Source organism: Crotalus tigris, unplaced genomic scaffold (genome assembly GCF_016545835.1).
Source record: "Crotalus tigris isolate CLP2741 ecotype Arizona unplaced genomic scaffold, ASM1654583v1 scf7180000024341.3516292, whole genome shotgun sequence".
NCBI lineage: Eukaryota > Metazoa > Chordata > Lepidosauria > Squamata > Viperidae > Crotalus > Crotalus tigris.
In genome coordinates, this window is record NW_024100511.1 from 551,727 (window position 1) to 567,334 (window position 15,608).

The following is a 15,608-nucleotide window of genomic DNA, read 5'->3' on the forward strand; positions in this document are numbered from 1 at the left end:
TTGTGGTAGCCTCCCTTGGGGTTTTAAGTCCATAGGGTCCCCCTTCGGGAATTTGATTTCTGTCATCCTCCAATTTACCCAGGGGTTCCATTTTTTCAACCATTCCATCCCTAGAATCATTGGGCATTCCATACCTGGGGTCACCACAAACGTTATGTCCTCTTCATGTTTGCCCAGGGAGAGGTGTATTGCTAGAGTGGCTAGGGTAACTGGCACCCCCCCTGCTATGGATCCATCTAACTGGCCAAATGAGTTTGGTTGTTCCAGTCTCTTGGATGGGATGCCCAGATTCCCCACTAGTGTTGGGCTAATGAGGCAGCGGGTGCAGCCAGAGTCTATTAAGGCTTTCACCTTCACAGCTACGGGCATGGGGGGGATTAATATCAAGTGGACACATCACACCTGTCTTGAGGATGGGTGTGATGTGTCCACTTACCAGGGGTTCGCCCTCCGAGCTGTCATCTGAGGCATCCACCGGCCCTGTGGTGTAGGCTGGAGTTCTTTACCCTTGGTGAGCAGAAGTGGGGGGTTCCGCAATTTCCATCATTCTCATGGCCGTTTCTTTTGGCTTAGCTGAAGACTTTCCGGGTTTGTTGATTGGGGATCTGTCTGGGTTGTGCTGGGGGGCCTTTGAGCGGCATTCTACAGCTCGATGCCCTTCTCTTCCACACTTGAAACACCCCATTTGCTTCTTGGCTGTATCCGATGATTTCACCGGTTCGTGTGTCAGCTCAGGCGGGGGGCGGCTCCATTGTTTTCCTTGGCGGTGCCTCTTCAATATGTCGATCTCTGCTTCCTCTGCCAAGACGTACCATTCCTCAAGTTGGTGTGGGTCCCCTCAGGGCAGGCAAGCATCATATAGATCATAGTTTAGTCCGTCTTTGAAATGGCTAAGGAGGATGTCTTCTGGCCAATTCAGTTTGCTGGCAATGGCCCGGAATTCTTGTGTATACTCAGCCACTGGGCGTTTGCCTTGCCTCATCGTTTTTATCCTTTCACGGGCTTTGCGATCAGCCAGGGGGTCTTCAAAACGTCTTCTCAAAGAGGACATGAAACGGTTGAAGTTACTGAGTTCTGGGGCATTGGAGTCATGCAAGTTCACCACCCAATCTGCAGCCGGTCCATCCAGGGCAGATTGCACGATCCGGATGCGGGCTTTGTCGCTGGGAATGTCCTGCCCGTATTCCTCCATGTAGCTGAGGACTTGGGTTAGGAAAAACCCCAAGCGTGTTGGCTCCCCTTTGAATTTCACCTCCAACGGTGGACGTCTTGGAATCGATCGGTGCCTCCGTTGTTGGTGGTAGTGTCTTCCGTCCAGATTGCCATCTGTGGTCCAGTAGGGGGTGGGGGCTACTGGATCAGTAGATGTCCCCGGGGTTGCAGGTTCCACGTCCCCCTCGGTGTCTCTCCCTTTGCGGCTCCAGGAGCTGGGGCGGCCGTAGGGCTCAGGATTCTCCTCTCCTAGGGAGCTGAGAGTTCTCTTCATCAGGTCAATAGCTTTCTCTAGGATCCAGTCTGAGTACGGTGCCCAGCTTCCTCCCTCTTCACTTGCGTGCAGGGATTTCTCCATCTCCTGCTTCCATTCTGGTTGCTTGGTCCCCCGTCTCAGGGTCACCTTTCTTGATTCCTTTCCCCACTCACTTTTCTTTCCAACGCCCATTGACCAGCGAGGCTTGTGGTCCCATGTCTCCACCACTTCTTCTCCTGAGGAATCTGACCTCTCGGATAACAACATCTGGCAAGGTTCCAACTGGTCAGCGGCTCTCTTTCCAGGGAGTTTTCCCCCTCTCTTGCTCCATTGTCTGACATGGTAAATTTTTGCAAAATCCCCCGGCAAGGGTCTCCCTTCCAGGTGGATTAATTTTGCAAGTCCTGTCTAATGTAAGGACCCACCCCACTTTGCATCTTAAGACAGAACTCTTGGAATAATTCTTCCAACAGGAATCCTTTATTAAGAGAAAATGGTTGCAGGCGTTCTAGACAGGACTTGGGGTCCAAGCTCTCCAATTCAAGGTTTTAAGGGTTTCCCCAGTAGCTCCACCCAATCAACCCCCTCTTTCAGCGACAGTCTCAGCATTACACTTCCACCCCCTTTTCATTACTGCCCGGCTGGATGGAGACTTCAAAGAAACTACATGAAAGGAAAACGGCCCCATTCTTATGGTTAGTTCTTTTGCAATACACACATTCAGTTCCTTAGAAGTATACTGAATGAAGTGAGGGCCATAAAGCCCCTTTGTTCTCCCCCTTCTCTCCCTCTTATGGTAGAATCCAGAGAAGGCAGAATTGGGGTTTTCTATATTTGATAACTAAAGATGAAATATAATTGGATTCTGAGTTTGTCTCCTAGTTGATGTCATGGTAGTTAAAGTCCCCCATTGCTATTGTGGTGTGTTTCTTATATACATTGGTTAACTGATTAGCAAAAAGTTTGTCTATTTCTTCTGCTCATATATGAACCACTGAACAATGGTCTAACGTTACATTAAAATACAGCCAAACCTTACTTAAAATCTAATGCTATAGTTGAGGTGCTTGCTAACTAGCAAAACTTTCAAAAGCTAGCAAAGAGGAAAAAAAATAAGCACTCTGGACCATTCAAAATAGACTTGAATAAAAGACAAATTGTAATAGAATAATATTAATAAATTTGCAGTTGTTAGGCAAATAGATTGAGTTCGTATCATAGCATATTTAATCATATTTACTCAATTCAAAAACAATGTATAGAATCCAATCATACTTTCTTAAAGTGGTTGTAGAGGTTTAATTGGCATGGGTTATTCCACTTGCTCAGAGTTGATTCACAAATGCTCTTGTGAACTAATTTTTTTATTTTTAACATTTTCAAAGTAAAATCTGAACTCCATTCTGAATGTGTTTTCATGGCAAGTGATATTGGTTTGCACAAGAGTTTGTGAATTTAGTGTCCTTTAAAAGTCTCTGCCATGGTTGCAAGTAAGATGGCTATTCCTATCATGTCGGTGCTCAAAATTGCAGAAAACAGTCCTGCAATATTCTTGTGAGGAACAGCTATCTGTATGAGTAATCTCTCATCCTCTCATTATCTGGATATGTCCCAAGGAGCCTGTCTATTTACCAGTTTGTTGGGCTTTGCCACGCTTATCTTCAGTTCCCATATGTCCCCTGGAAGCCTCTCTGGAGCCAAAAATATTAGACAAGTATAATCCAACCCTTCAATTTTAGAGAAGATTGTTGGACTGTAGTTAAGGAGGAGTTGAGGACACAGATATCTAGATCCATTTCAGTCACTTTTCAGACCAAGAGGGAGAGTCAGCTGTACTTGATGATGGAGTCAGAGGCAGCCAGCAGCAGAAATTGCAGATCCAGCTCAGGAGCCCTATTAAGCAGCCCAATGCTGGAAAAGAGGCAACTGAGAGCAGCGAACCAGCAGCTGAACAGCGGACAAAAAGGGAGATGGTTTGAGGCAGCGAACCAGTGGATCACAGTGTATTCAGGAATAGCCTAGACCCATACTCCAATCTCGGCAGCCCGGTTTGAGGGGGCAGCCAGGCATCCTGACCCAGGGCCCAGCAAACTAGAGGTAGCCTGACTACCACAGCCCTCTCACTGCATCCTTCCAGCCCCGCAGCCCACCCCAGTGACCTGTTCCAGGTGATCAACGATCCTTCCCCAGAGAGATCAGCAGTCCCCCTGCTTCATACTAGCCTGGCAGCCCATCTAGCGGAGGACAAAGGGCCTGGAGCAACAACAAAGGGAACCAGTGATCAGCGAGGGGGAGAAATGAAGTAACAGCAACAGAGTTGATCTGATCTCTAAAGCTGAGTGGCTGGCTGAGTGGAGCAGACCAGACAGCAGAGCTAAGCCAACCGGAAAGCTAAACAGAGGCCTTACCAAAGCAGACAACAAGAGGCCAGAACAGAGAGCAATGGAAGTGAAGGCAACAATTAAGTTTGAGGTCCCAATAGGAAGGGAAGGAAGACCCCAGTATAGAATAAAAATAAATACAGAACAGAAAATAAAAGATAAATAAATAGGCAAATAATAAGAACAAGAGTGGAACAATAGAAATCAAGGAAGAATAGGACTAATAAAGAGGCAAATCTTAACAAGGCAAATCTTAAATAAGTTAGGGAGGAATTAGAGCTCAAAAACTTTAAAAAATAGAAGAAAGAAAAGGATAAATAAAACTAACATACTGTATTTTCCGGCGTATAAGACGACCCCCAATTTTTGAGAAGATTTTCATGGTTTAGCAAGTCATCTTATATGGGTACTCTTTCTAATAAAAGTAATGTAAGTCCTAAACACATTAGCATTTCATTATATTTATCGCTTGTTCCTGATCTGCTGAAGACAAATGTAGCTGGGTAACATCCCATAATAAGCATGGGGGTGCACTTGTGAAGCTTTGCAGTATATGAGGAACTGCCTCACCCCAATGGGACTAGCTGGCCCCTCTCGTTCCAGTGGAAGCAGCCTAATTTGGATTCCACTGGCCAAAGAATTTCTGCTGCTGGGCTCCAGGAGAAGATTTCTGCTGTGCCCCCCCCCAGAATATTCTACCATCAGAGGTGAGATTTCCCCCTCCCCCCCAGACACACAAGAACACAATCCTGGCCTTCTGGCAGAGCCAGAAGTTCCAGTTGATTGTTAAGCCAAAGGTGGGCTGGGGCCCCTGGTGCTGGATGCCCTGCAGCAGGGATGGCCCGATGGTATTGTTGGAGGCCGAAACTGCCATTTTGTAGAGGCCGCTGAACACCCCCATGTTACCAATGCTGTTGATCTCCATGGTGGAGTTGAGGTCATTCTTCCAGGTGCTGATCAGGGAGGACTAAAGGAGAGTGGGAGGGGGGAGGAAAGCAGGTCGCAGCACTAGCCAAGCCCAGCTGTCCAACAGGTAGAGACTTTGGATCCATTTTCTCCGTGAGATCTGAAAACACCCTCTACTTCCACTTGCCCGACCCCCAAGGCTGCCCACGCCAGGTGGGGCTGGCAAAGGCGGCGCATCCTAAAGCCCGTCGATGGAAGCGCCTGCCAGATTGCTTCCGGGATGACACCCTGCGGGCGGATCGCTCTGTTATCTGTGCAGTGAGAGCACCAGCCACGGCGGCAGATTGCCAAAGAAGTGGCTGAGCACGGAGGAGGAAACGCTGAGCATCCATCTGTTGGGGTCCCAGGGCTTCTGGCGCTCAGTGCAACAGCACTAGGTGCGGTCAACCCTGAGGAAGTGGCACCCTCTGCGCAGCCCGCCAGCTCCCACCAGCTGCTCCTCCTGCCCACCCGAGCAGAGGCTGCTGGTGGTGGGGGTTTCCCCAGGGGAGGAAAAGCCCCGCTCACACCGCCTCCCTCCACCGCCCTAGACTGGGAGGGGCAGGATCCCCGCCCGAGGGGTGGATGCTTCTGCGAAATCAATGGCCTTCTGCGAGCACTGAGCAGCACTTCGGCAGCAAGGGGGCGGGGGCATTGCTTCTCGGGAAGCCCCCGCCACTGACCCAACATGGGCATTCTTACTCGGCTGGCTCTCCACCAGCGCTCCTCTCCTGCCATTGGTCCGCTAACGCTCCAACCTCGCCCCTTCCTCCTGGCTGTTTCTCGGAGTGACACTTTTCTAGGGCTATTTGGCTGTGTGGGACACTTAAACTCTCATCCGGACAGCCAATCCCCGCGCTAAGGGGTGAGGAGCATGGGGCGCAGGATACGGGGGAGCTTGGTTTGATGTACCATATTTTCTGGTGTATAAGACGACTGGGCGTATAAGACGACCCCCAACTTTTGAGAAGATTTTCATGGTTTAGAAAGTCGTCTTATACGCCAGAAAATACAGTAATAGTAAGAAGGCTAAATAAATAACAAGGTAGAAAAACGAGCACAAACAGGTAGAAAAAAGGATAATAAAATAGAACAGAGAAGGTAGAAACAAGGCTAACAGCAAAGCACACCCACCAACCAAAAAAGAGGTATTTTCAAACAACAAACTCACGGAATAGTCAACTCATACTATTGTGGTATGCAATACATGTTCCATGTATGTGCTTATGCCCAAAGAACACCCAAATTATACATGCATTAAATGTAAACTATGTGAATTACTAGAGGAAAAAATAAGGGACTTAAAGGCAACTCTAACCAAACTCCAATCTATGCAAGAAAGCTATACCCAAATTGAACAAAATAATGAACAAATAACTCCTTGAGGATTTGACCCCACTGATAAACCCTTGGAGGAAGACAAATGGAAGTATGTCATACATAGAAGGAAACACAACAATCAAAGGAAGAAGTAGCATAGTCTAACAAATCTCTACTGCCCAATCTAACTCAACTAGAAGCAACCCCATTAAAACTGAGCAATCGATTTTTCCCCCTAGATGGAAATATGCAGACCTAACCCTCTCCCTCAAAGAAAACATGTGGACACCTAGCAAAGAAACAACACCAAATATCCCTTAAAAAGTCATATCAACAAACACACCTGAGATAAACAGAAAAGCACCCTAGATTGCACCCCCCAAAAAAGGAAGGTGAGTGTTGGTAATAGGAGATTCTATCCTCAAAGGAACAGAATCAGCCATCTGCAGACAGGACATATAATACAGAGAGGTATGTTGAAAGAAGCATGGGAAACTATGAAAAACATGATCATAAAAGCCCAGTCCAGCATTAATACCACTGAAAAAGAAAAACAAGAAATTCAAGAAAAAAACAACATGGCTGCATGAAGCCTTCTCTGACAAACTGAAAGCCAAAAAGGACAAGTACAAAAAATGGAAGAGGGACACATAACTAAGGCTGATTATCAGCAGATAGCCAGAACATGCAAAGACGAAGCTAGGAAAGCAGAGGCTCAGACTTGCAACAGAAATCAAGGACAATTAAAAAAAGTTTCTTTCAACATATTAATAACAATAAAAAAGTCAAGTAAACTGTAGGTCCACTAAAAAGAGAAGATGGCAATGAAAGAGAACACCTATCCAACATTGATGAATATAAATCACTGGGACTCGATAGATTACATCCCAGAGTTCTGAAGGAGCTGGGAGATGTTATCTCAGAACCACTACACCATATCTTTCAAAACTCCTGGAGCACCAGGGAAGTACCTGAGGAATGGAAAAGGGCTGATGTGATTCCCATCTTCAAAAAATAATAAAAAAAATAAAATAAAACAGACCCAGGAAACTACAGATCAATCAGCCTAACATCAATACCTGGAAAGATCCTGGAAAAGATAATCAAAAAACAGATCTGTGAACAACTAGAAGCAAAATTATAACGAATAGTTAGCACAGGTTTGTTAAAAACAGATCATGCCAAACCAATCTCATTTCATTCTTTGATAAAGTGACTAAATTATTAGACTAGCGAAATGCCATCGACGTAGTATACTTAAGATTTCAGTAAGACATTTGACAAAGTAGACCACAACCTACTTCTTGGTAAACTAGAAAGAGGCGGAATAGATAACATCACCACCAGATGGATTTGTAGCTGGCTGACGAACCATATTCAATTAATCCTCAGTGGTACTAAAACCACATGGAGAGAAGTAAGCAATGGGGTACCACAAGGCTCTGTCTTAGGCCCAGTACTCTCCAATATTTTATTTATTTATTTATTTATGAGACTTATATACCGCTTTAAGTGCAAGCACTCTCTAAGAGGTGTACACCAATAAGCAATGTATATATATATTTACATTGCCCCCAACAATCTGGGTCCTCATTTTACCTACCTCGGAAGGATGGAAGGCTGAGTCAACCTTGAGCTGGTGACATTTGAACCGCTGACCTGCTGAACACAGTCAGCTAAAGTGGCCTAAAGTGACTTAGATGAGGGAATAGAAGAGGAACTCATCAAATTTGCAGATGACACTAAACTGGCAGGAATAGCCAACACCCCAGAAGATAAGCTCAGGATCCAAAAAGATCTTGACAAACTTGAACAATGAGCCCTATCCAACAAAATGAAGTTTTAATGTGGAGAAAAGCAAGATTTACATTTAAGCAGGAAAAATCAAACATTAGGCGAGACCAAAAAAGCTAATACAATCCTGAGCTGTATAAACAGAGGCATGGAATCAAGATCACACAAAGTATTAGTAACACTTTATAAAACCCTAGTAAGACCACACCTGGAATACTGCAACCAATTTTGGTCACCATACTACAGGTCATTGTTTGGATGACTTTCAGCAGTTAGGATTCATTGGTTCTCCTCTTCCCACTGATTAATTCAAGCTGTGTGGACTGAGGAATGGTCACTCCCAGACTTCTTCTTGCGGGGGGGGGGGGGGGAATGCCACTGAACATGTGTCACTCACAAGTCTAGAGTCCAGGATTTTATCTGTTGATCCCAGGTTACTCAAGTAAGGATGTTAAGGTTCTATCCTAATGCTTGGAGACTGTGAAGCAGGATGGGAAGGAACTGCCCCCAACTTAATCCTACCAAATGTGATACCAGGGTACCTACAGTAGAACTGGGCATATTGCACCTTCAACCTTGAATAGGATAGCACTTCTGCATTTCTGAGTAGTGCATAATCTGGGGTCCTTCCTTAGCTCACAGTTCCTGCTTGAGAAGCAGATGGCAGTTGTGGCTATAAAGGCCTTTGCACAACTTATCAAGAAACCCAATTGTGCCCTTTCTTGGTTTGAGAGTACCTTTCACTCATGCTTTCACCTCACAGTTTGACTATTATATGTTCTATATGGGCTGCCCTTGAGAAGCTTCAACTAGTTCAGAATGAAGCATGACTTGCTATGCCCACGTGACATCCTTACTTTGTGAGCTGCATGGGTTGCTAGTGTACTTCTGGATATAATTCGATGCTGGTTATGACCTATAAAGCCGTGCATGGCATGGTTGAAAGATTGCCTACCTCCTGCAGATTTTGCCAGCCAGTACAAGCGATCAGAATTAGTGTCCTCCAGATTCCTTCAAATAAACAGTACCAACTTTTGGCATCTCTCTCTGTTATACAGAACAGGCATTCCTCAGCAATCTGTGTTGCTCCTACCCTGTTGGCATTCTGGAAAGCCTTACAGTCCTAGTGTTGTCTCAAACCTTCAGTTAGAGTGGCCAGGATACATTGGATACATTTGGGGGCAGGGCCACTGTTAGCTAAATCTGTTTTTGTTCTTTATTCTTTTCTTTTATTCGTATTGTATTTCTATTTTGTTTATAGTACACTGCCCAGAATATGTTTGGACTTGAGTGGTACTTACATTGAGTTAATTAATGCAGGATATTAAATTATTAAAATTTGATTTGTGTTTAATGAGATATATGCTGCATAAAAATTATAGACAGTGGTAATGGACCAATTCTGCTAAGTGTGATCGAAATCCTATCATCAAAAGAATACAAAATAGAAAAATAAAAACCAGGATATCCTAATGAATTGTTTTTTTTATTTTAGGGGTTTTTTTAGTTGAAATTATGTCTAGTTTCACAGATATTCAGATCAATTTTTGCTTTCTTGGAGCAAAGAAAATTCCCTTGAAATGGTAAAAACAGCTTATTTTGTCAACATAGAGTCATAGACTGATGCCAATGGAATTTTAGCGAATGATAAAACCAAGAAGGCCTTAACCAGGATTCCAGCCAAGAAATATAGAGCTCCAACAGCACAAGAGGACTCATAGGTCCTCTTTGTAGTCACATATGCATGAATTGCCAACAGCATCTTCCACACAAACATGGGCACCTCACCAATCTTTAGGGCTCTTGCTGGAGAATAATCTCTCCTATGTGTGCATAAAATACTTGAGGATGGATGTATCTGTAGTAGAGCTCCATTTGCTTCCACATCCTTCAAATTCCTTCTAGCAAAAAAGCTGGGAGTCTTGAATATGTGGTTGTTGTTTTCTTTTGCAAACAAAGACTACAAAATTGAGTTTTTATTTTGACACACAAGATGCACTTATAAAATCCATACATAATTATTTTACAAGGAAAAGGTCATTCCAAGCTTCCTTTCAGCTACATTTAAACAAAATCAAATTACAAGATTTAACAAATGTTCTGAATTGAATTTTAATGAATCAAATTTGCCAGAAGCAATATGTCTATGAAATTAATCATCTTGTAAACTTCAACGTCAAGCTTTCTATTTCTCCCACAAGGTTCTCTTAAGTTGAGAAGCTGGTCAAGAAGGGTGGCAGCATGGGGAGAAAATTATTAGAAACACTTGACTATCCATACTGCCTTCTTTCTTGAAACCTGCTTGTCAGGATACCATTCCCACGAGTTCATCCTCTCAACTCTGGGGATATAATAAATGTATTCTAGAGTTCAAACATTAGCATTTAAAAACATTTGTTTTGGCCACTCTGCAAGAGCTAAATAAGTTGCCAAAGATTTACTTATTATTCAATACACACAATTTTGCTTTTTATTAAAAAAGACACTTGATATTGCATTGTGTTCCTTAGGCATTGAGGATAGAGAAGAATGGAGCACCTTGAGTATAGATCTGCTCTTAAATATGTTGAGCTAAAAAGAACCATAATTCTTGTTTTAATCTTCTGTATGCTCCTTTATACGTATCAAGTGAAGCTGCTTTGTATTTCAAAACCAAGCATTTCATAAAAGCGTTTCAGGAAAATCTATTTCATTCTGTCATTTTGGCGACATGCAAATTTCCCAGCCAAAGCAAAACAAAAAACCCCAAACCCCACAAATTCTTCAGCTATTTGATATACAATGCTGAGAAAATTATTGCATACTGAATAGGCTAGCAGCTAGAACTGAAGCATAATGATGTCTACCTTGATGTTTAAAATGCCAAAGAGCAAAGATAAGCTCCTGACCTCTTGTTCTTTCAAACATTCAACTCTTTCCTTGTTATGATCAATTTCTGGTTTAAAAGCTTAAGATTTATGACAAAAACGAGTGGTAAAATTTTAAGGATGGTCCATTTTGGGTAGCTGAAATGCATTTTGAGCCATCTCCTGAGGGTAATTTTATCCTGATTATTTGTTTTCCTGTAAATCTAAGGAAAATGGCAAGAGAAATTTTTAATTGAGGGAGAGATCTGCTTATAAAAGCAGGGGGGGGGGAGAGAAGTGCTTCTCAAGAACTTTTCAAAATTCTCTATGGTTGGGCAAAAAAAAGCATGTCAAGGAAACAGATTCATACAGGAAAAGGGGTTTAAAGTAGCTCACACATTCTTTCCAGAAAAGCAACACTGTAACTCTGTCCAACTGTTGGTGGTTTCTTAAAAAAAAAAAAAAAATCATTTTTCGAAATACCAAGGTTACAAAGCTGAGTCTTGATCCATTTTTGATCCAAGCTTACACCCTGTAAATAGATTGGCTATTAATAATTTAAGTTTTAAATAAATATTGGTATGCCTATTTGGCATCTGTCTGTCACTGGCAGCCATTTCTGCTCCTATTGCTCAGTCTTCCACTCAGAGACTGCTAGTCAATTCGATTTCCACAAATGGTAAACCTGTCTATCTCCAATAAATCTTTCTTTGTAGATCTGAATTTGGATTCTGCACTGTCTTGACATATCTCTTTCTCATCTCCGTCGGGAGTGGTCAGAAACTGGTCAGAGGCACTTGTCACAAGTTGGGGGGCTACATTTTCCTTTGGTTGCACAGGCTGACTGGTCACTGAAGCAGAGAAGCCTTCCTCAGTGGAAAGTCCTGTGTGAAATACAAGCACAAACTCATTTTGTTGTCTTTAGATCACTGTAATCACCCACTTAAAGACTCTAGTGCAGTGCCTACCAATAAAATATATTTCAAAGGGGAGGAACAAGGGGGTCCAAAGAACAACAAAAACCCTTATGCTATTTTCAAGATTAACGAATGGATTGCAGACTTCTTCATCAGATACAAAGGTGCCATCACACTTTTCACTGGGTTTGCTGCAACAATATAATGTAGCACTTTGTTTGGCGGAAGACACAAGACAACTCAAACTACTTTGTTTGGATTTTCAAGAATCCAGTCATATATTTTCTTTGGTTTGTTAATGATAGTGTTCCACACTAAGTCTGATGTTTTGGGTTCTTTGATGACATATGATACCATTTTCATATAGGACCTTTCAGTCAATAAATAAGAAAGCTTGAAGAAGTATAGGCACTCACAACATGAAATCTTGAATATGGTTTGAGTATCCTTAGTACGTAGAACAACTCATTACACAAAAATGCAAGATGAAGTTTTGCCTCCATTATCATAATAGGACAGCATAAAACACATCTTCATTCGACAAGGGACCTACATAATTATAGCATGTAATTATGAACACTTAACTTGGAAAAGCTTTAAAGATCATATTAAAGAATTACATCTTCTTGAAGCTGGTGCTCTTTAATCAAATAGGAAGCTTCCTAATCAGAGATGGAATAAATGGAAGGAAAGGGTTGTTTTTTACCCAAACTAGATGGGGTACCACTTTTTACTCTAATCTTGGGACAAATGAGATTATTTAAATGACATTGTTCTTGCAGCTTGCTTTTTTTATTTGTTTCCTAGATCCATTATTTATCTATTTAGTTATGTAAGCTATTCCTGCAGAGAAAATTGAAAGAGCAAATTAGCAAATTAAATAGCAGATACAATTGCCATTGGTTAGAGCCAATGAAGAGAGGAAGGGGAAAGAAACAACACACAAATATTTATGTTTGGGACAGAAAATCATGTTGGGTCTCAGAAAATGATTGTTGCTTTTTTGGCAGGTAAGCTCTACACTCATGTTAAAAATGTGCCACAGGAAAGTTATAATTTTGAATTGCATCCTGAATATTATGCCTGGAAATTTTAGAATGCTGATGGCAATTTTTTTTTGTTTCATTAAGCTTTGAAAATGCAAAAGTGTGCCTTATGAAGAAGAAAACTTAATGCAACTGCCAGAGAAGGGCATTTTAATACTGGCCGCTGTGATGTTCATGGATGGTTTTGAAGAGAATGCATTGCTGTGCTGGTTTCTTTAAATGGGCTCAGTTTTAGGACTGCTTGTATAAAAGCAAGATGGAAAAAGGCACAGAGTGTGCTTTTATTGTTTTACTATGGGATTTTAATGGGTTTTTAATCTTGTTCTTATAAATTGTTCCCTTGGCCAATTTTTCTGTAACAGGGCCATGTAAACTATCGCCCTACTTTCTTGCATGCCTGTGTGAAAAGCAAGCAAGGAAGATATGTGTTATTGCTATTCTCTATGGTGGTACACTTGATATGTTTTGAAATATTAATGCAAGGCAGTTGAAATACTCCATGTGGAGTCCCTGTACTCAGAGTTTGGATCAAACTTCTATTCTCCTTTGTACCAATCTATACTTCCTACAGTAGAAACACAAAATTAGCCACCGTTTGTACTCAATGAGCCTACATAAAGATAGTCTGACTACCAAGATTGCTCTTTTTACTTCTATGTAGAAGGATAAGTTTCTCAGAGAGCAAAATGTTGCCATCAATTATTGCATCAATTCTGGGAGAACAGACTTTATTTTGGTTTTCTAGTGGTAGCAAAATGTCAAAATGATATTAAACCAAACAGAGCCAAATTATTAATTTTTGAGGAAGGATCCAATGGTAGCATTTGAGGCCCATTATCAAGTTTTGCTGAATTGTTACAACTCCCAGACAACAGGAAAAACTGGTATTTGGGGAGGAACTCAGAAGAGATGCAAGCTTTAGATACCCCATTTGTCCTTGAAATCATACCATGTATGAGTGTGCACGCATAGGCCATAAACATTGGCTCTACCATTGGAGGGTGGTCTGAAGACTCTGAAGCAATAAAAGGTCTGCTGGGGATTCATACGCACTTCAAACCCTGCAAAATTCTTCTGAAGGAGAAAATGTCCAAAGCTGGTTTTATTCAGAATTATGAAGATCTAGCTCCTTAGATGCTACGAATCACTTTATACTAAGTCAATAAAATGCCTGTGCTTAATACTGGAGCCAACATTTTGAGATTTCACTAACCTTGAGGAGACTTGTACTTGTACTGTGGTTTGCCAACAGATTTTCCTGGGGTGCTGAAAGGAGGTGGGTTGAACAACTTCTCCTCCATGTTTGCTTCTTTGACATAGTGGCAGGACTTTCCCAGCAATACAATGCTGTTGAGTACCTTAAGTGATATTAAACTGAGAACAATAAGCACACAGGATTAGCTATCGTGGCCTGAACAATTTCGCCTCCTTCAGAGGCTTCCTCAAATTGTCTATTAGAACAACAGATACACACTGTTTTAATCTGATCAACCCTGCTGTGCATCAACTAGAAATATAGGGCAAAGATATTAGATTTGTGTCAGGGAGCCTGGATTCAATTTGGTAAAGAACTTGATGCGCCTCCAAGAAGGGCCTTCAGATGAATTTCCCTGCCTTGACCAGGCTGTGTGGACACCTGGTCCTGGTTTTTTTGCAAAAAGCTGGCTGAGGCAGATGAAGAACAACCACCTAGCTCTGCTATTCTTAAGGACGATGGGACAGATGCTACTAGGTCCAACTTCAAGGAGGCCTCCCAAATAATTATTCTGCAGCATATTACCACTGTACTCTAACACCAACAACCTGCAATATTGAGTGTGTCAGGGGCAGCAGTGCAGGCAAACACACACTCTCACACCGTTTCCTGTATTTCCACACCCAAGAATAGAGAGGTTTGTGCCTTCCATGTACAAGCCAGCTGGATAAGAATGTAGTAATCTGGTAAAATATTTTATGAATTTCCATTATTATTCAGCATGAAATTTCCTACTGAAATAGGAAATATTTACTAAATCATGAATTGAACATTGATACCAAGTTATGATACCAAGTGCACTTAGTGGAAAATTAATTCCATTAAAAATAGCAGGATTTGCTTCCAAAATAAGGATTATGGTGGGTAATAATTCTGTGAAATGCATTTTTACTCTCTTCAAAAATTTAACCTTTTAGCAAAAGTTACCTCTAGATGAGATGGGCGGCACATAAATCAAATCAATCAAATAGACAGACAGACAGACAGACAGACAGACAGACAGACAGACAGATAGATAGATAGATAGATAGATAGATAGATAGGAAGCATGTTTTAATGTGAGAGTTAACTTTTGGAAAGAGAAAATGAACATATTAGGTAAAGACTTATTGTCCAAACCTGGAAACAAACGTGTGGCTTCAAATATTGAACTGTTTGCAGAATTGATTATTATAGATCATGGATGACTGTAATATATCATGGAATCAGTTTATTAATATGTGTATTTCTACAAGTATATATCTTGAAGTATATATCATGTATGCTTTTATTTCCTTTTGTTTCTTCTAATTTTGTGTATTCTTTTCCATCACATATTGTATTTAGTTAATTAAAAATATTTTCTAAAAAGCTAAATGGGACAAAAGGATATTTAACCGGTGGGGTTAAGCAATAACTGTCATGATTAAGAAATCTCCTAGTTCTAAACATTTTATTTATATAGTAAAAGCTTAAATCTTTGTACTTAATATTCCATTACCAACTCTGTTGTGTTGATATATTCTTTTTTTTGTATTATATTTTTTATTAATTTTTTACACAAGCATAAGTCACTCAATAATTGGTAAACAGTGTGTTGTCTGGGTTACATTTGTAAAAGCATTCCTTAATAATTGATTTCTATAGTCTGTATTCC

The 15,608-nt window shown here is 41.5% G+C and overlaps 1 protein-coding gene across 14 annotated transcripts in view; it reads right to left on the minus strand.

Moving 5' to 3' along the window:
* Positions 1-9,380: 9,380 nt before the first annotated feature.
* TAPT1 (transmembrane anterior posterior transformation 1) overlaps positions 9,381-15,608 on the minus strand; it is a 155,053-nt gene continuing 148,825 nt past the window's right edge. For 13 of the 14 annotated variants that reach the window (XM_039326535.1, XM_039326533.1, XM_039326528.1 and 10 more), the window contains 2 exons: positions 13,931-14,091; positions 9,381-11,638 (listed from right to left, as the gene is read on the minus strand). In XM_039326535.1, coding sequence (XP_039182469.1) covers positions 11,409-11,638; positions 13,931-14,091 — 391 coding nt within the window. In that variant the 3' untranslated portion in view covers positions 9,381-11,408. The remainder of the gene's footprint in view (positions 11,639-13,930; positions 14,092-15,608) is intronic. The other variant, XM_039326537.1, reaches the window with a different exon arrangement.